This window comes from Colletotrichum navitas (genome assembly GCF_030913465.1).
Source record: "Colletotrichum navitas strain CBS 125086 chromosome Unknown LY79scaffold_57, whole genome shotgun sequence".
Classification (NCBI taxonomy): domain Eukaryota; kingdom Fungi; phylum Ascomycota; class Sordariomycetes; order Glomerellales; family Glomerellaceae; genus Colletotrichum; species Colletotrichum navitas.
In genome coordinates this window covers 119274-143898 of record NW_026850603.1, presented here as the reverse complement: position 1 = coordinate 143898, position 24625 = coordinate 119274, and the positions used below count along the sequence as shown (strand labels likewise).

General features: G+C 54.2%; 7 protein-coding genes across 7 annotated transcripts; 5 read left to right on the top strand and 2 right to left on the bottom strand.

Moving 5' to 3' along the window:
* The first annotated feature begins 4266 nt into the window (after nt 1-4266).
* LY79DRAFT_312574 (uncharacterized protein) lies at nt 4267-5117 on the top strand. Its single transcript, XM_060552352.1, has one exon. It carries the CDS (start codon nt 4508-4510, stop codon nt 4958-4960), a length of 453 nt encoding a protein of 150 aa, XP_060411294.1. The 5' UTR covers nt 4267-4507; the 3' UTR covers nt 4961-5117.
* A 24-nt stretch (nt 5118-5141) lies between these two features.
* On the top strand, nt 5142-7298 carry LY79DRAFT_592355 (uncharacterized protein; the record flags this gene model as incomplete). Its single annotated transcript, XM_060561410.1, has 2 exons — nt 5142-5166; nt 5725-7298. The coding sequence occupies 2 exons, from the start codon at nt 5142-5144 to the stop codon at nt 7296-7298; spliced, it is 1599 nt and encodes a 532-aa protein (XP_060411293.1).
* Nucleotides 7299-8209: 911 nt separating this feature from the next.
* LY79DRAFT_562187 (uncharacterized protein) lies at nt 8210-9427 on the bottom strand (the record flags this gene model as incomplete). The annotated part of the gene is made up of 2 exons (XM_060558454.1): nt 9038-9427; nt 8210-8666 (listed from the first exon to the last, which is right to left on the bottom strand). Coding segments are annotated over exons 1-2 (468 nt in total), but the record flags the coding sequence as incomplete, so codon positions are not given.
* Nucleotides 9428-9633: 206 nt separating this feature from the next.
* LY79DRAFT_562183 (uncharacterized protein) lies at nt 9634-10171 on the top strand. Its single transcript, XM_060558453.1, has one exon. The coding sequence runs from the start codon at nt 9765-9767 to the stop codon at nt 9957-9959; it is 195 nt and encodes a 64-aa protein (XP_060411291.1). The 5' UTR covers nt 9634-9764; the 3' UTR covers nt 9960-10171.
* A 2027-nt stretch (nt 10172-12198) lies between these two features.
* LY79DRAFT_312470 (peptidase C14, caspase domain-containing protein) lies at nt 12199-13611 on the top strand. Its single transcript, XM_060552351.1, has 3 exons — nt 12199-12452; nt 12523-12909; nt 12959-13611. Exons 2-3 carry the CDS (start codon nt 12552-12554, stop codon nt 13450-13452), a joined length of 852 nt encoding a protein of 283 aa, XP_060411290.1. The 5' UTR covers nt 12199-12452; nt 12523-12551; the 3' UTR covers nt 13453-13611.
* A 6834-nt stretch (nt 13612-20445) lies between these two features.
* On the top strand, nt 20446-22372 carry LY79DRAFT_521192 (F-box domain-containing protein; the record flags this gene model as incomplete). The annotated part of the gene is made up of 4 exons (XM_060555324.1): nt 20446-20858; nt 20915-21110; nt 21160-22133; nt 22189-22372. The coding sequence occupies 4 exons, from the start codon at nt 20446-20448 to the stop codon at nt 22370-22372; spliced, it is 1767 nt and encodes a 588-aa protein (XP_060411289.1).
* Nucleotides 22373-22647: 275 nt separating this feature from the next.
* On the bottom strand, nt 22648-24070 carry LY79DRAFT_521132 (ubiquitin carboxyl-terminal hydrolase, family 1; the record flags this gene model as incomplete). Its single annotated transcript, XM_060555315.1, has 3 exons — nt 22648-23589; nt 23645-23839; nt 23891-24070. The coding sequence occupies 3 exons, from the start codon at nt 24068-24070 to the stop codon at nt 22648-22650; spliced, it is 1317 nt and encodes a 438-aa protein (XP_060411288.1).
* Nucleotides 24071-24625: the final 555 nt, after the last annotated feature.

Here is a 24625-nt window from a genome sequence, read left to right as displayed (position 1 = left end):
AGGAACGGACGATTATGAATGGCTGCATCTCGTTCCTCCCGCCAGATCTGCGACAGTTTAGCCCCGAAAGGTGCGTTGAGGAGGCCCCTTCTCCCCCACCCTACGCCTGTCCGTCTTTTGCCATATGCAGTGCAATACACTAGGTACACTTGGGTGTTCCCATCTTCCCGTCTGTTCCAAGCAAAGGCACCTCGATAGAAAGGTTGTGTACACAAATTTGGAGTTCACGGCACCTGTCGGATCCCGGGTTGTTTGGCGTCTTCTACCCCTGCATGAGACCCGCTCTCTGGCCCCGAATCGCCCACAAGACAGAAACACTGCAAAGGCCAGGGACCTGACGTACGCCATACTAGTATACGTAGTATACGTAGTATACAAGTTACACCTGTCTGTCCGCCATACCTTCGCTTCCGCAAGAGTTCATTGTACCCAGGTAGGCCAATGTATAAACTATAATGTCTGTATCTCCTTCGTCTGTTCGCCTCCACCTGGAACATCGTCTTCCTTTTTTGAGTTGAGTTTTAGGTCGAAGGAGACGCTTCTACGTTGCATCGTTCCACTCCCTTCACACCCTTCTCCTCCGCCATTTGCCATCGTCGTCGTCACCCATCGTGGTCATCCCGTTGCCGTGCCCAACCCGGCAGCGGTAGTGTGCATGTGTCTTGCCACCGGCCAGCCGCGTGCATCGTCCGTCTACCACCATGTACACCATCTCGAGTTTACATCTCCGGCCGACTGCAAACCATGTGACCCTCAATCCCCAGCAAGACATTCTCTTGTCCTTCTCAACTTCCCCTCTCTCGTCCTCGCCCGCTCCCTTTGGACCTTCACCTCTTCGGTCCACCTCGTCAGCGTCAAGGTCATCTGTAAATAGCATCCAATCTAAACTAGACATACGCCCTGTCCGCTTTCATCTCTCAAACAAGATGCGGGCCGCCCACCGCGGTAGCCTGTCCCTCTTATCGCTCGTAAATCTGGAGAAGCCCTGCCACGACCACTGACCAGAAAGCACCTCGCTCCTCTTCCGGTCACATGAGACAACACCGTACGGACAGACCGCTGTGCTGCGCGCAAACAGGCCTGCACGAAACAAGAAACAGTATCCATGAAGCGGGGCCGATGAGCCGAGTCCTTGTCCACACGATCCAGTCGACCGAATTGCAGACACGTCGCCCATTCATTCATCTGCCAAAATCGTTCTCATGGCCACCTGGTCGGTGGTGCACTTGGCGGAAAGCCTTCTCGATGGCACTTCACCCTCGTCTCCTCTTCGGCCAAGCCCCATCGTGTGTTGCTTCACCTGATGTTTTGAGGACGAAGGGTCACAACCAACCAAAGGTCGCAAGGAACTAGGTATCTGCTTGGAATCTGCACGTTTCCATCGTCAGAAGCTCGGCTGCAACAACTCTCTTCCCCCTCCCCCATCCCTAGTCAAGTTCGCCGCAGCATGGTTTGCTTGCCAAGTCACAAGCGATTTGGACGGCTTCTGATAGTGTGAGAATTAAGACGGTCGCGGCAGGCAAAGGTGCGCGACGGATATGTAGTGAGACGAGGGGCTTCCAATATAGCGCATAACATGTCGTTGTAAGAGTCCAAGCATCACATACCTTCCGTCACAGGCAGGACCCTGGCCTCGCCTCGTGGCATAACCACCTAAAGTAGGTGCTTGGGACGGCAGCCCGCAGGCTCTACCTAGCCTGTACACGGAAGCGAAGTGCATCCCGCTACCCGTTTGGGAGAAGAACCACGCGTTGTTGGTCATGGCCCTCTTCTCTCTCGCCATCCCCCACCGAGACATCAAACGCTCAGGGGCTGCTGGTTGGTCGATCGACTGACGGGCCTCCTGCACCCTGGAAGCACGCGAAGGCGTCTTGACACGCTGGGCCCTCGGCCGCCTGCCCGTTTATCCGCGCCGGTGCCGGGAATCAAGAATATCTAGAATCTCGACTGGGTACCGTCTTGTAGGCACGTCTCGGATATCGGCTTAACATGCTCGCTGCACAGCCCATTCGTCGAACTCTTCCTTACCGCCACACTCGCCGCCCAACCGGGGCTTGGCTTGCAACCATCATAGGAAAACGAGAACAAACAAAAAGAATGACAAAACGTGAGGGTCTCGGCCCGTCCAATTTGGTGTCCAACCCCCTTCTGGCAGGTAGATGCACACGATGAAGGGATTTTCCGTTCCGGGTGGCCGGCTCGCAGACCAGCCGAGTCGCTCCCAAGGCAGTGCTGATGCAATGATGGGCGTTGTCCTGTTTACGTGCATTTTCTCGCGTGCAGGGTTCACAGATCATCAAACAAAGGCGAACAACCATAAAGGCAGAGTGAAACTCAATGGCCAAACATTACAGGGTCATGGGGGAATAAGTCGCCTAACATCTTGCAGGTTGGCAGTCGAGGCCGTATCGAGCGAGACAGCAATACAAATACAAAAAGGCAATGGTAGGCGGTGCCAAGTATGCTGTCAAATTCGATGCGTCGTGATCGCCAGAAAGCGATTGGCTCTCGTGGTGATGAGATTAGTTAGATCCATTCTAGACAAAATTGTCATAGATGTCGGACGGTTTGGCGGGCTGCCCAAGTGCCCAATCACTAAACATTGCTAGAGGGAAAGAGATGAACGTGCGTCGAGAACCAGCCGTGCCTTGGATGGATTGGGTGTACCTAGCTTCCCTCTTCTCATGATTATCTTCCCCCGCCCCACCCCTGGGCTTGAAGACTGCCGAAACAGAGTTACGCGTACGTGACCGGTGCGCTCTCACGTCTGTGTGTTGGGTGTACTTGTGCTCGGAGTCTACCTGGGTGGTGTCATGAAGAAGGAGTAAGGCAATACATGCAAGCTCAGGGTAAGGCTGGCACTACGTAAGGGCGCCTGGGCCGACAAAGGCAAGGCAGGCGACCTGGCACAACGAGAATAAACTCGGAGGCAAAAAATGAGGGACAGCACGGTGTTTCTATATGTTCGTAATAAGTCATCTACTTTGGACGTCCGCCGGGAATGGGAGGGCGACTCGAAGAGCAAGCAAAATAGGACATGGCTATGAAGGCTACTACTCAATGCTATTACCGTCCCGCAGATTGTTTGGTTTTAGCAGAGCTTGACATCAGAGTTCGATCGACATGCTGCACCACAGAAAAGACGTCTGCACGTCAAGCCCCCCCTGCGGGAAGCTTCTACACCACCACTACGGCCACGCCATCAATCGGAGGCGTAGATAAGCTAGTAGGCAGGCAGGCAGGCAGACAAGCATCATGGTTCAAGGGCAACGAGCCGTTGAAGAGCAACGCATCCTCGCCATGTTGGTTGCCTCAGGTTGTCACGCAGGCGGGTAGGTATGCACTCCGCTCTGTAGCTAACACGAGAAGCAACTGGACCCCCCTCTTCCGAAACACCGGAGCGGCACCGGCCCGTTGGGTCGGAGCACGGTAGGCGAGGAGGGCAGGCGATTTGAGTTTCCTGCCCACCTCATCTGCAAATAGATTTCGCGCTCGGGGCCCAAGTTTGATCGGAGCGGCAGAACGGTGACACGTACAGGGCGGCATAGCATGCGAAAGGGATTCAGCTTACGATGGTAGACAGACGTCAATGACAGATTTCAGGCGGGCCGCATAATACCTATGGCTGCCCCGTGGGATGCTGACTCGCTCGGCCGACGGCCCTCCTCTCCGGGCCATGCCAGGTTCGCCATGCGACGGAGCGGTCGGCATCAGTGCCCGGAATGTCGAATACCGGCCCCGTCGGTACGCCATACAATGGAGACGCCGCCGCCATGTTTATCCGACCCGTGGATGATTCAGCAGGGGTGGGTACCTAGGCCCCTTAGTAAGACAACGTGGGTACGTCGAAGGAAAGCCCCTCACGGAAACATCGACTGCTCTCTGCAGCCGTTACAAGAAGTAGTCGGGGGCCAGCCGGACAAGAGCCCAGCCCACCACCCACCGCATGCAGGGGGTCAGACTGTTAGAGCTTGTGGTACGGATACTGGCGGCTGGAAGTCAGAGACTAGGACACAGCTTGCTTAACCCCCCACCCTTTTGAGCGAAGAGAGCCCCTAAAAGAAGCATGGCAGGTAGTGGAGAAGCAAATCACACAGTCTTGCTTCCATCTTGTTGCAGGGGCCAAGGCGAGACAAGACAAACAAGCCAAACCAACAGACAAACTGCAAAACTGGCCGTTGAATGTCTCCGACGGGGGAAAGCGCCGACGGAGTTGCAGCAACGCTGCATCGCACATGTGGGCCGCCGGCCTTTCGGTCCAACAGGACAAAGGTCCAACTAGCTGTGATCAGCACCACACACAAACAATCCTGGGAACACCTTCAACACGCCCAAAGGCACCCAAGCAACCAGCCACCCGTCAACCAGTCGATTGCGGACAGAAACGGCCGCCAAGTTCTCGCTTCTGCGGCTTCTGTTGTGAGCTCCTCATCTCGCCCACCTCGCCTTCCCTTTCGCAGCACATGTGTGTGATGTGATGGTGTAGATAGATAGTACGCAGCGCCGTATGGACAATCCGAGGCCATTTTCAGGGGTGCTATGTAACTGCTCGCTCCATTGCCTTAGGACTGACAAGGCAGGTAGGTCACTGCAGCGCTGTCCCCGAGCCGGCTTCATTCGGGTTGTATGCTTGCAAGTTGCGTTGCTTGCTTCCGACATGCCATCTCTCTCTCTCTCTCTCTCCATCATTCATCCCCAGTCGATGGGGGTCGGATTGGATTCCTGTTACCCCTTTACTCGTCTACATTCTTTTCGGGTCTTTTCGTTTTTTTCCCCCCCTCCATTCTTCTTTTTGCTTTGCCCTCTTTTCTCCTTGATTCCTCCAACCCGAAAAGGAGAGGGCGAGGCCAGTCGCGACGTACCAAGTCAGATCGACCCGAGTAATAACCATGTCCCTCAACTGAGCCGAAGTTGGGATACGGATTTCTTCTCTCCATCCATATGTCACCAGCAGAATTAACCAGGCCTCGACCCCGCTCGCCTTTCGCGCGCTCTCCCTCTCTCCCCACCACCGCCATTCCCGCCGCCGACAGTACCACAATTTGTCCCTCTACTCATTAATCTCACGGCTCGTCGACACACAATATCATTGTTGTGCCCATAACACAACCAGAAAACCTGTCTGGCACCTTCACGACACCATGTTTGGCACATACCCCGCCTTGGGTGAGTTGACAATTTCATCGCTTCCATTTGGTCCAATCAATGCCAGCGGCTCTCCTCCATCTGTGCGACGCGGTAGACGGCCCTGCCTCGCCTTCTTCCTTTTTCCGAGATGCCTGTGCCCCCTTCCCAGTCTTTCCTTGCTTCACGGCCCTTTCCTCGGCATCTCTCCTCTGTTCCTCTAACCGCCCAATCCGTCGTGCAACGTCTTCAATGCTTCGTTGGTGCTCAATCTCAAGCACGCAAGCATGCCATGCCTCGCGATCCTGCAACGGGAACGCCTCCCTCCCGTGCCAGCCTGCTTGATCTATTCCGGTTCTTTGGCGCCTCCTGCTTGGCGGTCCGCCCGCGCGGTCGCATAGACCCGGCCCCATCCATCCGCCTCCGCCGCCCGAGGTCATCACCTATATCATTGACCCAGCCTTCAGCCAATCAAACCCTCGGCGTCGTGTCTTACCCTCCTACACGTCGCTCCTGTCTTGTACCGTCGAAGCCGCTGTCACACCCATACACCTATTTTGAGAGATGGAAGAATATGTCATCCTAACAGTAGTCCCTTAGCAAATCTGCCAACAGGTGTCAAGGTCGATCCGAAGGATGTGCCCCCTCCAACGCCCGTCACCCTTCCTCAGAGCCGACCCCAGCTGCATGCCCCCCTGGCGCCTGCTAGCCAAGCGAAGCCATTGACTTCGGTCTTGCAAAACGTATATCGCCCCGGAGACGTCACATCCGCCATCTTCGACGCGTTGGGCGTACACCTCATCCCGGACGTCCCTCCCGCAGACCTGATACCGGACTCGGCTTGCTTGCCCGACTTTGAGGGATGGGACCAGCTCTCCCCAGATGAAGCACGTGAGAAGAATGCCGAGACGCGCAACTTTTTGAACAACGGCGTCCAGTCTCCTGGTTGTCAGACCTACCTCGATCGTAAGCGTGAGCTATCTCATTCCAATGAGGATGCCTTCCGAACGGTAAGACGCATCCCAGCCCCCAAGGGTCAACAGCAGGCACGCCTTGGAAACTCGTACGAGTTTTTCAGATGCCTCGAGGCCTTCACTCCTTACTGGGACGATACTTCCAAACCCGCAAAGCCCCCCGGAGAGACGGATGGAAACAAGACCGTCGTCGATACGGACAAGTCTGAGCGGGACAACCCGTCGATCCCGGCCTACCAACGTGTCATCCGCAGCTCGGCCGGTTCATCGATGCCCGGCGAGTGTCGCCAGAGCCTTTTGACAGCCTTTCTGAAGCTCGTGGCATATGACTTTGGTTGCAACGTTTCCGCTCCCCGAACCGAGCCCCGTCTGCACATTACGGCCGCACCCTCGCCTTCTCAGCCCTCCAAGCATCAGGTTGAACCTCAGGCCTCGAGAAGCTCCTACTTTGCTTCTGGATGTATCTTCATCTTCCGCACCCCGAGGACGCGCGAAGCTGCTCGGCAAGGTGTGGTGGAAGGACCTCTAGCCGCCGTCTCTGCCCGCGCAACCACCTCATTTGAAAGCAAAAACGACCAGGACATCGATCTGGCACGTGAGCTGGTAGCTGCCCTCGTCACGGCACAGCATCGTGCGAGAGAGGGCAAGACAGAGAAGCGGTTTGGTGATGGCGCTTGGTGGACTACCAAGCCTCGTTGGGGAGGAGGTCCTGGAGGTCCCATCGGTCGCGAGGTTGAGAGGGATGCCATCCAGGGCGACAAGGACAACGTCAATGCAGGGACGGGTCAGCCCGCCAGCAAGCGACCGCGCAAGAATATGTCCATCTACGACAACTACCGTATGGTCCGCCCGCCCTCGGCCAGCTGGGACCCTAAGACTCGCTACGAGGCCATTGGCAAGGTTAAAGGGGCTGGCTACGACGACATTTATGTTATCAGCTCCCTTTTCCACCACGTCAGTATCCTGCGCGTGCGTGTGCCGGAACGCCTTCTAGAAATACTTGAAGGTGCGGACGAGGATGGCGTCCACCGCAGTTGGGGCCAGTTGGAAGCGCGTCGCAGTCCCTGGTACGACTTTTTCGTCTTGGAGCAGCGTCTCGACGCTATGAGGTTGGTTTGGTCGTTGATGGCCTGGCTCATGAGAAAGGAAGAGACAACGGCCGAGAAGACAGAAGAGGATGTCAAGATGACCGGTGCATAAAGCATTGTTGACTAGCGAGCATCCTTTAAAGCCGATCATTTCCTTTCTGGGTAAGATGGTTTGACTACGTGGCTACTTTACCAAGATAATTTTCAATAAACCAAGTGCTTCCCCAGGTCATGGCGATTATTCGTCGTGTTGTTCTATTGCAGTTTGGCCCCACGCTTTGAAAAGACCCGACGATCCCATAGTATATCACGGCATGAGCCGAGTTTGCATGGCCACATGTTAGGCGCCGATTGTCTCTCCCCTCTGCCAGCTTTCTCTAGGAACAAGGACCCGTTACCCTCGATGACGGAGTTATGCAGCTTTCTGACTCTAGGACTGCGTGTAGAATTTGCGAGCTCGGCCTAGGATATTATTTCTCTGGCGATAATTCGATGGAAATGGATGACTGACTAACCCTTATCTTTGGGTGGCAAAACACGACAGAAGACTCCTCGTTGGTTCGAGCTTGGCGTGCAACTTTTGTGTAAGTGGCTTTGGAACCGCCGTATCGAACCTCCCAACCAGGCTTGGCACGACAGAGAGGTTTTCCGTACATGGCCGAGGGGAAGCGAACCGGTCTCGCGGCTTTCCTCCCCGACGTATGCTCAGCCAGCCAGGTCAAACGAGCAGAGCAGGGAAGGGCCCCCATCCTCGCGGTCCGCCAGCTAGACGGTTCCGGGTCTGAGCTGCCACGATTATCCGTCGACTCCCCGATGTTCGAGCACCAACGAAGACGTTGACGACCAGGTGGCGGGGTTCGACTGGTCGAAGGTGCCCAATCCTAGACCGCTCCTGGAGGAGCTTGCGCGATCTTCTTCGCTCTTGTCGCACGCTTTGGCATTCTCAACGACGCCAGACTGCTGCAATTGATTACAGCCTGCCAGCAAACTCTCAGCGTGGTTAAGTCACGGATGGTTCACGACCCTGGATGGGGGGGGAGTGGGGGGCTTGGGCTCATGGAATCGCGTTGGGGTGTTCAAAATCAAATAAACGACGCAATAGCCTCGAAACGATTCTATTCTTACAGAACCACTGCCCCGGTGCAAAAGGCAAAGGCTCCGGATTTCTAGGGAGTGGGTGCCAAGCCGATGGTGTCGGAAGCGACTGCATTGCAACCCGGGATAGTGTCTGCGACGGGCTTCGGAAGCTACTGCTAATATGAAGCATCGGTACTGGGGAGTCTCGTAGGGGGAATCATGGTCCGAGACGTGGCTTCGGGGTATTTTGGAAAGCGCATAATCTGGTCCGAGTAGATCTAGATTCGGCCGGAACGCGGGAGGATACCAGAATTCCAAGCAAACAGATGGGGGCCAGAGTCCATGTGGCTTGTCAACGCCGGGATGGCTTCCTGCAGGCACGCACGCTACATCTCGGAGACGGCTAGACAGCATATGCCATGTCTAATATCGAAGGAAGGGGTGTCTCAAGGCTACGAGGGTGCCGGTACAACTCAAGGCTCTAAGGTGGTGCACGCGGTTAGGAGTGAATCATCCGGTGTTGGTTGGTCGAGCAGCCCCAGGGAATTCGTACCGTGCCGCCATATGCCAGAGGCTTGGTACCAGAGGCTTGATAAATGCTGTGTGGCCTCGCCGACGTCGAGTCTTGCCTCGCGTCAACGCCCTCTCGTAACATAGTGGCCTGGTGTCCAATCGATCGGACAAGAGTCATGTACGGTAACAGCCGCCAGTACGCTCAGAGACACTGCACCGCGCTTGCTGTCGCGTTGCGAGTGCAAAGATGACGTCTTCTACAATGTAGGCATGACTCCTCTAGATTTATCGAGGTCTCCCAATCGCCATTGGGGTTTGTAGCCACGTTCTCAGGTCGTTGAGACATTGCATTTGAGACGTCTTTAGGGAATGGAGGCATCATGCGTGTGCAACTCAGTGTGATGAGTTGTCAAGAGGCCCACAGCTCACATATCTCGTGCGAGTGACGGTGTCTAAGACAGGAGACAAGCGGTTGGGATTCGAGGTCTGGATACCACCTGTGCAGATGCCCGCGGTGTTGCTTCTGGACCCCAAGTTTCTCGCACCGAGCAAGGGGTTCAAGGGCCAAGACGGAGGAACGACTGTCTGTCATTCGCCGCGATCCGGTGCTGCCCCTGTCGGTCAGGTGCGCCACAGTGATCGGCATTCCCGTCACCTTACCTCTTTTGGATCGGGGAATAATAGGTTGCGTACTTTGGCTCCTGTCAACCACAGATGTCGTACCTATCTTTATTTCTTGTGGCGTTAGAGGCGACGGGCCGAGTGCAAGAATCGGCCAACTAGGGGAACAGCGTCCGTCGCTATCGACACCACGCTCCGCTAGATCACGCACTGGGAAACCCCATGAGACAGCAATGGGCCTGAATGTGAATTTGTGAGCAGACATTTGGACCAGAAGCCGATAACAACGTGTCTTTTTTCTTCTTTCTTTTTTCTTTTTCAAACAGAACCTCTCAACCACCACTGACCACTGAGCTGTCTAGGCGGTATGTCGTTTCTCACTGACGGCCGTAGATCGGTAATCGCTCGTGACAATCCCTCAGCTGGACCAGGGGTGAAAGCTCAGCGGGACTGGGTGGGGATTCGAGCAGAAGCAAGCAGGATCAAGGAACCCAGGCTAATTGAGGGTCGTCGTCGTCAGGCCAAGGTACCGGCCGGTACAGTAGGCAATCCAGGTATGTAGACGTAAGGAATGTAGGGCTAAGAGGGGAGTCGATTTGAGGCCGGCATGCATGCAAGCAACCTCGAGGGAGGGCAAGGCGGTGTTTCACGCGCGACTTGGAGGTGTGCTGGATACAATTCCGTTTTGGTGACTTCTGCCGAGACCGACTGGCCGGTCCAGGTCGGGGTTGATTAAGTTGGAAACGTGGAGTTGGGTTTTGGCAAAAGTTACGCAAACGTGGGGGGGGGGGGGGGGGGGGGGTGTGGCGCTGCGGCTGATGGCGGTGCGGATCGCAAAAGGAATGCAACGGCTCTGCATCTCAGTAATTGACATTGCCGCCGACGTCGTAGACGTGGGGTGCGCGAGAGACTATCCAGATAGGTAGCGTACCTACCTACAGTATATGGCCTAGGTATCCAGATTGACATAGAGGAAATTCATCGGCCCAAGGCCAGAAAAATGACGACGATGCCAGAGTACATAGAGTCTGACCGTCGCACATGGCAGGGCAGAAACAATGGAACCGAACCCTGGTTGCCCAGTACGGTGGGGAGTTGTGCTAGGTACCTAGGTAGGTGGGTAGTTTGGTGTACATACACATACCACAGCCAGGTCACGGGTGACCGGGGCAGGACACATACCTGCACGCAGCTGCACACACCCACATACATCCGCGACCGGCGATACATAATAGTGTGTGTAGGTGCCCTCTCAGGGACGCGGCATTGCATAGTGGCTTCGCAGGAGTTTATTGATGATGACCGTCCTGGTGAGGCTTAGCGTCATTGTCTCTGCGTCCATCTCTCGGCTCTCACCGGACCTAAAGATTGTCAGTCCGTGCACATGGCTGATGCCCACTTTCTTGACCTTGCCGTTATATCTGCTTAGCTAAGACCACTGACCTGTCTCTGGAGGTACATGTAGGTTGGTAGGTAGATATTGGTGTACCTTAAAAAAACACACGACCTGGGGTTTGATAAACAAGTACTGGGATCCACCTCCGCTAGCAAAAGGCTCTTGGGCATCGAGGCCGTGTCTGCCGTCTCCTGCCGTCCTTTCCGTCCAAGCCCAATCAATAGTCATCGTGCGTCCCTCTGCCACATGCCATCGCCTCCCTCGGCGACTGCAACGGGCCCGACGTTACGTAGTCTAGGTTGTTAGCTACTCCACCCTTGTGTACCTTGCCTTGTTTCTCGCACGTCAGCAACCCCCGCTAAACAATTGAACCAACCCCGACAACCTTACCTTGCTTGAGGTAGGTGGGTAGGTACCTACTGAGTAGGTAGGTAGGTAGGTAACCTAAACTCGAACGAACCCCTCCACCGCCGCAACGCCGAGGCGCATCTCGTGGTTCCTTGTCCACCACCACCACCTCTTCCTCCTCCTCCTCCTTCTCATCTTCCTCCTCCTCATTCCGCCAGCACATTTTACCTTTGCATTCCTCACTCCTCGCTTCCTGCACCCGAACACTCCGCTTACTACCCGTCAGTCTTTTCGCTCGCCTCAGCTCCAACAACTCAAGGGCGTAGTGTATCGTTGCCGTTTCTACTACGGCCACCCCGACTCACACCTTCTTTCTGTTGCGCTAGCTACTCAATTGACTGCTTCGTACCGTTGACCCTCTTTCCTTCTTTCTCTTCATCCGCCCAAAACGACTTCTACTCCAAATCCGTCCGAGAGCCCGGTTCTCAATCACCAGGTGTCAGCTAGCAGGGTTCCTAACCACCCTTGCTGCATGATCCGTTTGCTGGTCTAACATAGTTATTCAGCTTGTCCTGGTTCTGATCCTCGTGCCGGCAAACTTGTCCACGCCGCTTAAGCTGTTTGCGCCCTCCCGGAAGGCTGACTTTGTCCTTACGCTTAACGAACTAGCCTCGAGACCCAAGCACGCGCCTTCTCAACCCCCACTTGTACCTCAACTCTACACCCCTCGCTTCTCCTCGCCGTCTCTCGATCTCGCGACAACCAGACGCCCGTCGTCTTCGCCCATATATAAATAAGTCCAGCCCCCGAACGCTCCTGCTATTGGCATCCTTGTCTTTTCACACCATTCCATCGAGCTACAACCCTCCCACGACCACGCTGTGTTGGCCTTTGGTCGCCCAATACCCCCAGACCGAGTCTGTTTACAGCCTTATCGTCGCGACAAGATGTCAGGATACCCAGGTCAATATGGAGGATATCAAGGCGGCCCACCTCAGCAGCAATACGCGCTTCTGGCAGCTACTACCCGTGCGATCGCCAACCCCCCCCCCCCCCCCCCCCCCCGCCCTGCGCGCTCAGATGCTAACATTGAGGGCTTGAAGTCCTCCGCAGCAAGGGTACAACGGATATCCTCCCGCAGGGTCAGGATACGGCTACCAACAACCGTCGCCCCAGCCCTACGGTTATAACCAGGTACGGCTGGTCACTACCAACGTCGGACTATTTTCAGCTAAGCCCGTCTTTAGTCCCCCCAACCGCAATATGGCGGCTACCAGCAGCCTCCACAGCCCAACTACAACAATCGCCCAGGTGAGTTTGGGAACCCGGCCCTCAAGCTGAGGAATCGGAAGTTATGGATTGCTGACAAGTCCTTCATCAGGTGCGCCGACGGCGAATTCGAACTCATACATGCACGCAAATCACCACGCTCCTCCGCCGCCACCATCTGCGCCGCAGCAGTTCGGGCACGGCGCGCCCAACGGATATGCCTTTCAGTATTCCAACTGCACGGGCCGGAGAAAAGCGCTGCTGATTGGAATCAACTATTTTGGCCAGCGCGGTCAACTGCGCGGATGCATCAACGACGTCAAGAACATGTCGGCATATCTCGTCGAGCGTTTTGGGTATAAGCGGGAAGACATGGTCATTCTTACTGATGACCAGCAAAACCCCATGAGCCAGCCTACGAAACAGAATCTTTTGAGAGCTATGCACTGGCTGGTGAAAGATGCCAGGCCCAATGACTCTCTCTTCTTTCACTACTCAGGTAAGCTGTATTGGAGCGGCGACGTCCACTCAGGAGCTGACCACCGCAGGACATGGTGGGCAAACAAAAGACCTCGACGGCGATGAGCCTGATGGGTATGACGAAGTCATATATCCTGTGGACTTCCGCCAAACAGGCCATATAACCGACGACGAAATGCATAGAATTATGGTGAAACCTTTACAGGCTGGTGTGCGACTCACCGCCATTTTCGACTCCTGCCATTCGGGTACTGCTCTCGACCTGCCTTACATTTACTCAACCCAGGGTATTCTCAAAGAACCGAATCTTGCCAAGGAAGCCGGCCAAGGGCTTCTCGGCGTTATTTCGTCATACAGCCAAGGCGATCTTGGCGGTGTTGCAAACAACATTATGGGCTTTTTCAAGAAGGCCACCACTGGCGAGGATGCATACAACCGCACAATAGCTACCAAAACATCACCCGCCGACGTTATCATGCTGTCTGGAAGCAAAGATGACCAAACTTCGTATGCAAAGCCCTTCTTTCCTTATGACACACATTTTTCTTCAAGCATGCCATGAGGGAAGTCCTCTACCGTATCGAGCTAGGACTTGTTTGTTGCTTCTCCTGGTGAGATGGCTGGTTTCTACAAGCGGAAGCAAAAAGGCATCGAGTCGGGGTTCCCTTATGTTCCAAACTGGATTTTTGGGGCACATACATCTTGTAATTCGGCGTCCGCCAAAGGCAGGCCAGTGATCTCTTTTCCCACGCTCTAGAACAAAGTACGACCTACCAACGGTCGCGCTTTGTTTCTAGAGCGACGAGTCACGTTAGAACTGTTCAGACCACGAGTGTGGAGAGGCCGGGCGGGTGCTGCACCCTTGCCATCTACCGTTCTTATGAAATTGCAGAGTCGGGCTCAGCATTCGCTAACACCAACTACCAGGGCCGATGCAACAATCGCTGCTCAAGCCACCGGCGCAATGTCGTGGGCCTTCATCACCGCTTTGAAGAAGAATCCCCAACAGAGCTACGTGCAGCTTCTCAACAGCATCCGAGACGAACTCGCGACGCGTTACACGCAGAAGCCTCAGCTGTCATGCAGTCACCCTTTGGGTATGTCGCCCATCCTAGGAATGCCGCATGCATCGTTCCATGTCGCTAACTTTGCAGACACGAACCTTCGGTTTATCTTGTAATCATACCCTGTGTGTAAACGGCCGGTCCGCCCTGTACATGTCATAATCTCCTACATTTCGGCCTCGCAATATTAGCATCAGGGCTCGGTAGAGTTAGGTAAGGTACGGATATCATTACTGGAAAGCGAACGGTTGGACTGGCGGGAGAAAAAAATGCCAATGCTGGTTTGAGGGTTCCCCTCCTCAGGTGGGAGGCTCCTATTTTAGGTTACGGAGTCTATCTTGTCTGCCTTGCTTGCCATTCCGATTCTTCTTTTTCTCTTCTTTGTTGCTCCATTTGTTCCAACTAGAATGACATGTTTTGTTGTCTTGCCTTGAACGAGTCCCCCCCCCCCCTCAAAAAAAAAAAAAAAAAAGGAATTTCCGAGGGATATTTGGTGATGCTGCACCTGGACGGTCACAGAAATGGCGTGTCCAATATTGCCTGAGTATGAGAGAGCAGTATACGCACCTCCTTCCCAAATACCTAGCTTTACGGCATCTCAGTCCTGGCAGCGATTGACGTGGAATGGCAAACAATCACTTCTGTATGCTCATGCTCATGTCCTATGCAATCTATTCATCATGCCGTGCTTTGTGATATAAACCCACTCAACCAAACTCCATGATGAACCAGACTCCTGTTTCTCCCCGTGACCTTTGCCCTATTCAAGCAATCAATCGACCAATCACATCAGGAAAGCTACAGCGTCCGCCTTTCTCTCTCGACGCCAGCCAACCCAGCCAGTTGAGGACATGTGTATCAATGTTTGATAGGCTAACAGTCATTCAAAGACGCCGATCCCTCAAATCGCCCCCCCCTGTCTATCCTCATTCACTCCCCCCCGTCCGTCCTCCTACCTATCCTGTCATGATCTAGCCTGTTGAGCCTTCTCCAAAAGGCGAGTGATGAAAACTCCAAGGAATGGGTGGTGGCAACCCCTTCAAACGATGTACCATTTCCGTTTCCGCCCGCTGCCGCTACAACATCAAAGGCTAATGCAGACAAAAACATGCAATACATATAAAAGACTCTTGTTCCGCATCTTTGCTCATGCAGATGCATAGGCGTGTTCGTAGAGAAGGAAGTGCGGGTAGCTGGGTACACGGAGTAGCCGGGCGCCATTTCATGCAGCAGCATCTTCAGCTCCACTGTGCCGCCGCTCAATAAGGAAACCGTTGCGCAGATGGGACCAGACACCTACAGGCGGTCGCTCTTGTAGAGTCGTTCCGGCGATCTCGGTCGGGCCTCTAGGAGAGACCGAGAAGCCTGCTGTCCCATCAGGCAACAACGTCGTCCGCCGGTACCACCTTGAGCTGCTTCCGTCTCTTGGTCTTGCGCATCTCGTCGACGCAGTTCGCTAACCTCTGGCGTGTGGCCTCGTGTTTGGCCCATTCACGCGCCGAGATACGCATCCTGGCGATGAAGCGTGCCATCGTCGCCACCGTCTTGAGTGTCGGCCGGCCAGATGCCGTGGTACCGTGCTTCTTCGCTGGTGCCGAGGACGGGGGCGGCAGGGCTTTGCGGCTGCCGAGGAGTTCGCAGCGGATCTGTTCAAGCTCGCGCAGCTGTGCCTTGTTGCTGTTCCGAGTGTTAGTCTCACGCTGCAGTGGCTTCGGGGGGAGGGGGGAGAAGGGGTATATACGTACCATGCGTTGGCAATGCTGAGCTCTAGCTGCAAGAACTTCTTCGCGTACGCCGCGTCGGCGCGCATACTGACCTCGCGCTTCCACCGCGCCTGCATCCACTCCATTTGCAGCGTCATGCCGCGTAGTTCCTTGGTGTGCTTCGCATCTGCGTTCTCGGCGGCGCGGATGACTGTCTCCAGCGCCTCGTCCGTCTCCCTCATCCTCTGGTCGGCGAAGCGAACTGCTTGTGGGTCCTTCTGCTCGGCCGCGGCGAGCCTCTTGAGGTCCCTGATGTCTTTTTGCAGCTTCTCTGCGGTCAGGCGGTAGGCTGCCCGCTCACTGCGTGCCCTGTCCAGCTTACGACGAAGGGAGGCTTCGGCAGCCATCAATGCGTCGATGGTTTCTTGCTGCTGGATAACGTCGTGTTCGAGCGCGTTTGTCTCGGTTTGTGTTCTACGAAGCATCTCCTGGAGATCTCTTCGTTCAGAAGAAGACATGTTGTCGATGTTGTAACGGCCGTGGGCCACGAGTTGCCGATCTTGCTCTGCTCTTTCGAGCTTATGCTGAAGTCGGCGAAGAGCCTTCTCGTGTAGAGCAGCTGCTTCCTCAGCATCTCGCTGAGTGTCCTCCAGAGCCTGCTCGAGAGCAAGTTTCTGATCTTCCAGATCGTCGAGCTGTGTTTGGAAGTCTCGCTCAAGTTGCGATGCTCTACGTTCAGCGTCGCGAGTCTTGGTCTTGAGCTCGTGCATTGACTGTTGTGCCGAAGATAGTTGATGGCGTAGTTCGGACACTTCAGACTTCCTGGCCGAAGGGCTGGACGATGCAGGAGACATGATCAGTCGGGACATCTCAGCATCGTGAGCTTTCCGCTCCAGCTCCGTGACTTGCTTCTTGAGACCCTTGACAACTTCTTTGTGGGCTGCCTCTCGTTGAAGGTATTCCCGCTCCTTCTGCCGTGCCGTAGAGAGGTCGCGGCGGATGATGGACATCTCGCTGTTGCCTTCACCGGCATTGGCAGGAAGCTGCTGTGTCAGTGCTAGCTGGTCCTCGTAATCCGTAATGCGCCGCTCAAGCTCACGGATGGTGCGACGGGTAGCAACCGATTCGTGGCCTTCTGTAGAAGACACCTCTCGCAGCTTGGCTTGGAGCTGACGGATCTCCTGGTTAAGGCGATCCTCCTCTTCGGCGGCCTTCTCAATCTCGTCCTCCAGTGACTTCTCAACTGACTGCATCTGCTCCATCAAGGCGGCATTCTCATCCTTCAGTCGTCGTACTTCGTTGTCGAGCTTCATCTTGGACGTCCTCAAGTCCAATCGCTCGCGGTCAATGCGCAACGTTTCTTCGCCGTTTTGATGCATACGCTTCATCCCACTCTCGATCTCGTCACGCTCTGCTCTGGCTTCAGCCAATGAGCTGCGCAAAGAATGCATCTCAAGGTTTAGGCTGGCAAGTTGGTCCTGTAGCGACTGTTTCTCCCGGGACACCTTGTTCACCCGCACAGTAGACTCTGAGATCTGCGTCTGAAGTTGGTCCTGGAGCAAGTCTTTTTCCTTGTTGAGCTTGGATACGAGCGATGTCGCCTCGTCAAGCTGTGCTCGAAGCCGGTCGATGGCTTGGTTCGACTTGGCGCTCTCTTGTGAGACCGAAACCGTCCCACGACGCAATTCGTCCAGCTGCTGTCTCAAGGTATCACATTCTCTTTTCGCTGCTTCCACCTCCTCTCGAGAATGCTCAGACTCCTCATCCAGAGTCGTTTGGAGAACCTCCACCTCATCCTCCAACGCTTCAACCTTCTCCGTTTGCGCTTGGTAGTCCAGCTGAGTCTGCCGGAGTTCGTCTTGGACCTGTGAGAGTTCACCCCGGAGCTCGGTGAGCGTAGCCTGACGGGACTCAAGGTTTTGCTGAAGGTCCTCGATTTGCCGGGTGAGCGAAGCCTGCTCGTCCTTGTGGCGCTGGGCCTCACTCTCTAGTGCTTCCTGCAGTCTTGATTCCTTGGTTGACAAATTTCCTTCTGCTTCACGTAGCTTCTCGATGGTCCTTTCCAGTCCGGCCGCCTTCTCCTCCGCCCGTTTGCGTTCTGACTCCAGAGTGTGGCGATCCGTCTCCCATTTTTCACTGTCGTTGTCGTACAAGTTGTCCTTTTCGCGAATTTCGGCCTGGAGGTCCGAGATCTCATCGTTCAGCCTGTCAATCTCATCTCTATATTGACCACGGATATCCCTTTCGATCTCTAATGCGTGGTCCCGTTCTTGGGTAAGACTTTCCTCCAACTCATCGACGGATTTCTGCAGACGTGCCACGTCACGTTGAAGAGAGGCAGACTCGCTTGTCAGTGCTTCGTGGCGGCTCTGCAATAGGTTCTTCTCATCCAGCCTGGACTGCAGCTCATGTTTGAGGTCCTCCACCTGAGCCAACAGCGACTGACGTTCCCGGTCGGAGAATTCCTGCTCTTGACGACCATCTTCAGCGATGCTCTTGAGCTTTTCTTTTTCTCTTGTCACTTCGGAAAGCTGCAATTCGATCCTGGCGAGCCGAGACTGATGTTCCCGATCGGCGGCTTCGCGTTCGCGAAGGCTTTCCTTGGCAGCGGTCTTGAGGTTTTCGTTCTCCTTGATGGTTTCCGAGAGCTGTTTTTCAATGTGGGCGAACTTAGAGTCCGCCTCCTCCAGCTCAGTCTGCAACCGCAGAAGCTTTTCCTCCTTCTGTCGAGAAAGACCTTTGGTGACCATGGACTTGTTCGCTAGTTCATCTTGAAGTTCTTCCAAGTCGCCCTTAGCCTGTTCCTTGTCTGCGATTGCCTGGTTGAGCTTGTCTTTCATGTCGTTGACCTGATCCTCTAGGCGACGGACATTAGTCTCCAGCTCGTCGATGGTATCTTTCGCCTCCTCCAAGTCGTTGTTGGACTGCGCGTTCTGCTCAAGCTCGATCATCCTCCGTTGGGTATCCTTCATCTTGTCTTCCATCTCTTCCAGCTTCGTTTTGAGGTCGTCGATTTCGTCTTCTTGATCACCAAGCAACCGCTCCTTTTCGCGAAGTTCTGCTTCCAGATCACCAATCTCGTCCTGCAGCTTTTCCACCTGACCTTGGTCTTGTTGCCCTTGGTTCAGCTGGCGCTGCATGTCGTCAAGGTCGGCTTCTCTATCTTCCAGGGCTTGCTGTAAGCGCTCAATCTCTGCCAGCTGCTTCTGGTCTGCGTACTTCCGCTTGGCTTTTTCTTGCAGGTCCATCATTTGGTGTCGGTAACTCTCGAGATCCTTTTCCGCCGATGTAAGGTGCTTCTTGTACTTGTGAAGTTCCCTTTGCATGGTAACTTTGTCGACCTTCAGCTCGGTGTTCTCCTTTAATGCCGCCTCGCTAAAGCCAGGACCGGCCTTCCGGAGGGCTTCTTCGAGGAAGTGAATCTTCAACTTGAGGCCAAAGTTTTCTTTTTCGATTTTATCGATCACGCTTTCTTGCTCCCGAAGCGAGAGTTGGTTGCCGTCCTGGAGAGGTCCCTTTCCGTCCCGTCGCGGTAGCACAACAAGCGGTGTAGTGGCAGTACTCGTGCTGTCCGCTTCTGGAAGGGGTGTACGATCCACGAACGAGCGAGACTGGTACATGGAGGTGTCGATGTTGGGAATTGGTGTCATATCCTCGTCGACCCTGCCAAGTGCGGGCGTGTTCGGTACGGCGCCATTCTCCTTGCCAGATCTACGGCGGATGCTGTTTCGCGTAGCCGACTTGAGCATCGGCGTAAACTCGGCCCCCCCAAGGCCGGCAGGAAGGTTTTTTCGGTCTGCGAAGGGACCGCGACCGCGCGGGGTTCGAAGGTTGATACCCCCAGAGCGTCCATTGCGCAGTTGATGGAGCACGTTGTTCTCCTTCGCTGGAGGAGACTGGAACGAGGCCTCCTGAGAAATATCGAAGTCGGGCTGTCTGCTGAGGTATGTCGCATCGCCAATATTTGTGCGCGGCGTGTCGAGACCGCCAATGCCTGGTGCCACCATTTCAACCGCGTTCGACAAATAGAGGGGGGAGAATTCGGTATGCGGATTAGGATTACGGTCTCGTGATTCTGTTCATGACATTGGTTTGTTAGTCGTATATAGGAATGGCGCGCGCTGGTGGGATGCTGCGCAAGAAAGCAAAACGCGTTATATCTGCGCGGCTATAAGTTGTTTTGTGGTCGCGATAGCTCAGAGCCTGGTCAATCGCAGTGTTGATAAGGGACAGAACATAGAGCGAGCAAGGGACCAAGGGTGCGCGGTCACATCCCAGACCGCGTTGTTTACTCGGAATCCACTTTGGGACTAGCGAGGTGGGGGGAGAAAGAAGGAAGAAGCCGTAGTTTTCGACCAATAAGATAGGTGTGCACTACGAGCCAATCACAACGGCGAGAAAGCCCAAGTCCCCGCAGTTTAAGAATCCCATGTCCAAAATTCCCACTTTTTGGCGACAAAACGTCAGTGGGCGTAGCGTGGACCGGCTTGAGACACTCACTTCAGGGGGCGAAAGAGCGTCGATTTGTGATGCAACCACTTTACGGATACAACGTCGTCACTTTGCCTCGTCCTTCTACATAAGCATAATTCACAGTACCTGGCCCAAAGCCTTGACCAAGAATATTCTGCTTCTATTCGCACAATTAATCGGTCATCCGAACTCTTTGCATCCAACATCAGTATAAGTCCTTTTGCAAGCCTGACAGGCCGTTTGCAATTGCGATTGCGGCCACGTCTCATTCTCGTTTCGGCACCTTGGTGGTGCGCGCAGGAGGTGTTTGCCGCCATGTTTTCGCTCGAACAGATTCCAGAGGAAATCATTCACCAAATTCTACACTACATCTCACCAGAAGACAATCTGCTCGCAGTGCATCCCCTCTCCAGGCGTCTGAGTCGGATTGCTCAAGAGCCGTTGTTATGGCGGTATTACTGTGTGAATGCCTTCAGATTCTGGGAACCTGGCCACAATTTCAGTGGGAAATTGGAGGAGCCCGCGTCAAGTGTCCCTTGGAAAAAGCTGTTTCTCTTCCGTAAAAAGAGACACGCCAAGGTTGCCAACCTCTTTAATGGGATCTTGGCTACCAAGCACGGTCGCGTGAAGAAGTTTGAGGAAATCTGTATACTTGGTGACGACGCAAAGGACTTTCTCTTAACCCAAACTCAAACCCCAGACACTGCTGATGACGTCTTGGCTAGAAGGTTGGAAACGCCGGCCCCTCAAGTTCCCCGGTCTTTGGCTAATCAACACTGCTCAGGTATTTCAGCAATGCCATTCTAGCGAGCATCCGTCGAGGTGCCGCTGTCAGAATCTGGGATGACCTTCGTAACGAGGAGGTACTCGAGGCGTTAAGGCCTGACCAAATTCCGAAAGTCGTGCCTGGAAGATTAGAGCGCGCACTTGCGGCCTTTGACATGTTCGTCATTCAAGACGATGTTGGCGACGTGAATGATGTACAACATCCCAAGCTCATCAAGTTGCTCTTGACTAATATTGCATTAGGTCTCGAGAGGTTTGGACCGTCTAGCTGTCGAGTTTCGGAACAGCCACTCGGACTTTGATAGCCTCTGTGTTAGGGAACAGTCCCTGGCTTTGAACCGTTGGCTTAGATCCAACAACCTGACCGGCATGATCGACCCAGAGGCCAACTATCGCAACCTCCGGAATTGTCTCATAGGCCACGCGCTCCGCGATGAGGCTCATCAGTCACTCCCCATGGTCTCAGCCGCCATTTTCTGCTGCATTGGTGAAAGGTTAGGGCTGAACGCACATTGCTGCGCGCTTCCAGGACACGTCCTTGCGATGGTCTTTGCGACTCGGGAAACAACACTGGACGGCTCCAGAGTTACAGACCCATCGCGACCTATCGAGAGGATGTATCTAGATCCATACGGGAGTGATACCGAGTTTAGCAAAGAGACGCTTAGATATTTCGTCGCCCAAGTCGGGTGGCATAGTCTGGATGTTGACACAATGGCGCCGGCTGCAGTCTCGACCATGATCGGACGACTGGCACACAACATCAGGCACACAAACCTCTTCTTGGCATCTCAGAACGTCTCGGTGGAGACTCTGGCCGGCCTCGGAACCGGAACTGCTCTCCAGAACTTGGAGCTGTCCGTCTACGCCGCCGCCTGGGCTACCACGCTCCTTGATCCAGGAGCGTTTGTGGATGTCACGTCACATTTCGCACTCAGGTTTAACTCGCTTCGTTTCGACGACGCCTGGCTGGTGGAGAAGATTTACATTACTCGGCCTCAACCGCACGGCAACGTATTCCTTGCCGCTCCGAACCTTGAGTATATACTTCGCCTCATTCGCCAAGCGGATGAGCAGGAACCCGTGCTCCGTGAACCGCAGGTCAACATGGAGTTTAAAACTGGGAATGTCGTGCGTCACAGAAGATACGGCTCTATCGGGGTTGTGATCAATGGAGAGGTGCTTCCTCAGGGATCAGTTTTATACTACAGACTATTGTGAGTAGTTAGTGATCACATAACGACTTCCAAGGCATTACTGACGTCTTGTTAGAACACCTCCAAACATGCAGGGAACTTTCTCTCTGGTCAAAGCCTCAAGTTTGGAGCTTGTGCGGAATGCCGAGGAAGCAGAAGCGGCGATGTTCTCCGACACAGGACTCTTCTTCAAACGATTTGATAGGGAAAGCTGCTCTTTTATCCCATTAAACGATGAGTTGGCATACGCTCCAGGATGATTCAGACGTCGGTATCATTGACAGGTCGATCGAGACCTGAAAAGGCCCTAGTAGCTATTCTAGACTTATTGCGCAACCTCATGGTTCCCTCTCACCCCGTCAATGCTACACTCCAATGGCCGCAAAGGCTAGTGCCGCAAGACAGACTTGCTTTTCGCTAATGCTGAACCACGCGCTTTTCCCGAACCCAAATGCCCAGAGATTGCAAGTTTTGTGTCGATTCTTCGTAGAGCGCTGCTTCGTGCGGGTTTGCGCCCCTCCCCTGCGCGTGCCCTTTACGAATCGGTAGCCCAATCGGCAAGAACGCCATGCTCTGCCAACCTCTGTACCCATCGGTTGATTGCAGGAGAGTGGTCTTTCTGGCGTCCCTGTACGCGATCATCGTCCTCTCTCATAAAGGCGATCTCTGTGTTGTACTCTCCCATCAAGGATTTCTGCTGTGTCACCAGATCGCTGTAGAGTTCGAAAAGCTCCATAGCCTCCATGGACGGGTTTGTGACCTTCTTCTTGAATTCTGGGTCGACTTCAGCTTTTACCAAGTCTGAGCTGTCAATGCCGAAGCCTGCGAGGCGCTCTGTCTCGTCACCCCTCAGTGGTTGCTCATTGCCAGCTACAAGACTTTGCCAGCCGCCGAGACGGTTTGTGCGGCTGTTGAGGAGCTCAAATGCGTGTATTGTACGCGCGAGATTTTCAGATATGATGGTTAGGGGGCTCTTGCACAGCGCAAGCAGGTTGAATGATAGGGCACTCTCTTCAAACTGGCGCATACGTGCTTGGATCTCAGGGCAGACGAGGTTCGCCCAGTGAACGTCGTCTTCTAGGGGCCCCAAACAAACAGGCCTTGTCTTGAGGCCATCCAATTCCCATACCGAGCCATTAGCTGGTATATAGGCGATGAAGTGATAACCCGACTCCGAGTCCATCTTATGCTTCTTGGTTTTCTTGGTCTTCTTCGCAGGTCCTCTACGACTCATTTTCTTGGAATCGGCGGCTTCAGTCTCGAGAAAGAGATCCGCATTCAGATGATCCATTCTTCGAGTGAAAGAATTGTGGACAGAACGGATGAATACATTTGAGGCCAAGGCATGACCGCGTAGTGGAGTACAAACGTTGCTCGTGGAGTCCTTAAACTCTTGGAGATTAGTGCCGAGATCCACGTCCTTGCAGTTCATGAGAATGTTCGTCATGGCGACGGTTGCGCAGGCGTTATCTGTAGTCTGTGTGGGTGTTAGTGTTGGATGTAGCTGGGGGAGAGACGTCACAGGAACAGACCTGGTTCGCGAACCAAAGATCCCTGCTGTCAACAACTTCATCGTTCTCATAATTCTCGGGAAAGTACTGATAGAGAAAAATGAAACCGTAAATGGGCTGCGGAAGGGTCGCAACATAGTTTTCGTCGACTGAAAAAACTTCCTGAACCTTCACATCCTTGACACCCAATTCCCGGAGCATGGCATTGAAAAAGGCCTGAAGGCGATGTTAGACATGTGTGGCAAGTTGGTTGTCTGGGAGACTGACAGGTTCGGATTCCACCTCACACCAACCTTCCCACTCCTGAAGCTCATCCTTAGTTATAGGTGCCAAGGCTTCGTGGAGAAGCATCTGATAATCCCTGGCTCCCTGAGCAGCGCCAGTAGTGGTTGCGGCGGCAGCGATTTCAGTCGCTTTCCGCTTAGGATTCCGTCTCGAGTCGCACATTGCAGCTTCACCGTCTGCTTCCGGGGGCGACTCCTTCCTCTTCTGAGAACGCAAGCGTCTTGCCTGGGTAACGGACCGGCCTGCCACGGTAGCAATTGCATCGACCTCCTCTGGACTCTTGTTAATTGTGAATGTATCGCGGTCGTTGTCTGCGGTCGGATATTCGTCAGATACGGGTTGTGACGTAGTGCCTGCCGCAACTGTGCCTTGCCGCGCCGAGCGGCTTTGCCGCTGCCTTCGTTCCAAATCGGGGCACGCAAGTCTTGAAGATGTCATTTTGGCTGGAATGATTTTGGCTGAGCCATTCGATTGCTCTCTTGAGGACTTCTCAGTATGAAAGCACAGAGTATTCGGTGTAAGTTCAAATGATTCGCAAGCGACGTGGAAGGGAAAGGGATTGCGTGCGGGAGAATTGTGGCAGGGGTGAAGAAGAAGAATCGTGTAGAGTCCAAAAAGAAAACAGAAGGCGAGGTGGTCCGAGTAGAGACCGCCTCATGGAGGAGTCATGTCAGATTTTGCAGCTAAAAGGTGAATTGGTTCAATTGTTGGTTTTGT

Excerpts from the sequence above, each read along its gene's own strand:
- LY79DRAFT_312470 (XM_060552351.1), top strand. The coding sequence starts at position 12,552 with ATGCACGCAAATCACCACGCTCCTCCGCCGCCACCATCTGCGCCGCAG. Across the intron at positions 12,910-12,958 it reads TCTCTTCTTTCACTACTCAG|GACATGGTGGGCAAACAAAA; the intron begins GTAAGCTGTATT and ends TGACCACCGCAG.
- LY79DRAFT_312574 (XM_060552352.1), top strand. The coding sequence starts at position 4,508 with ATGGACAATCCGAGGCCATTTTCAGGGGTGCTATGTAACTGCTCGCTC.
- LY79DRAFT_562183 (XM_060558453.1), top strand. The coding sequence starts at position 9,765 with ATGTCGTTTCTCACTGACGGCCGTAGATCGGTAATCGCTCGTGACAAT.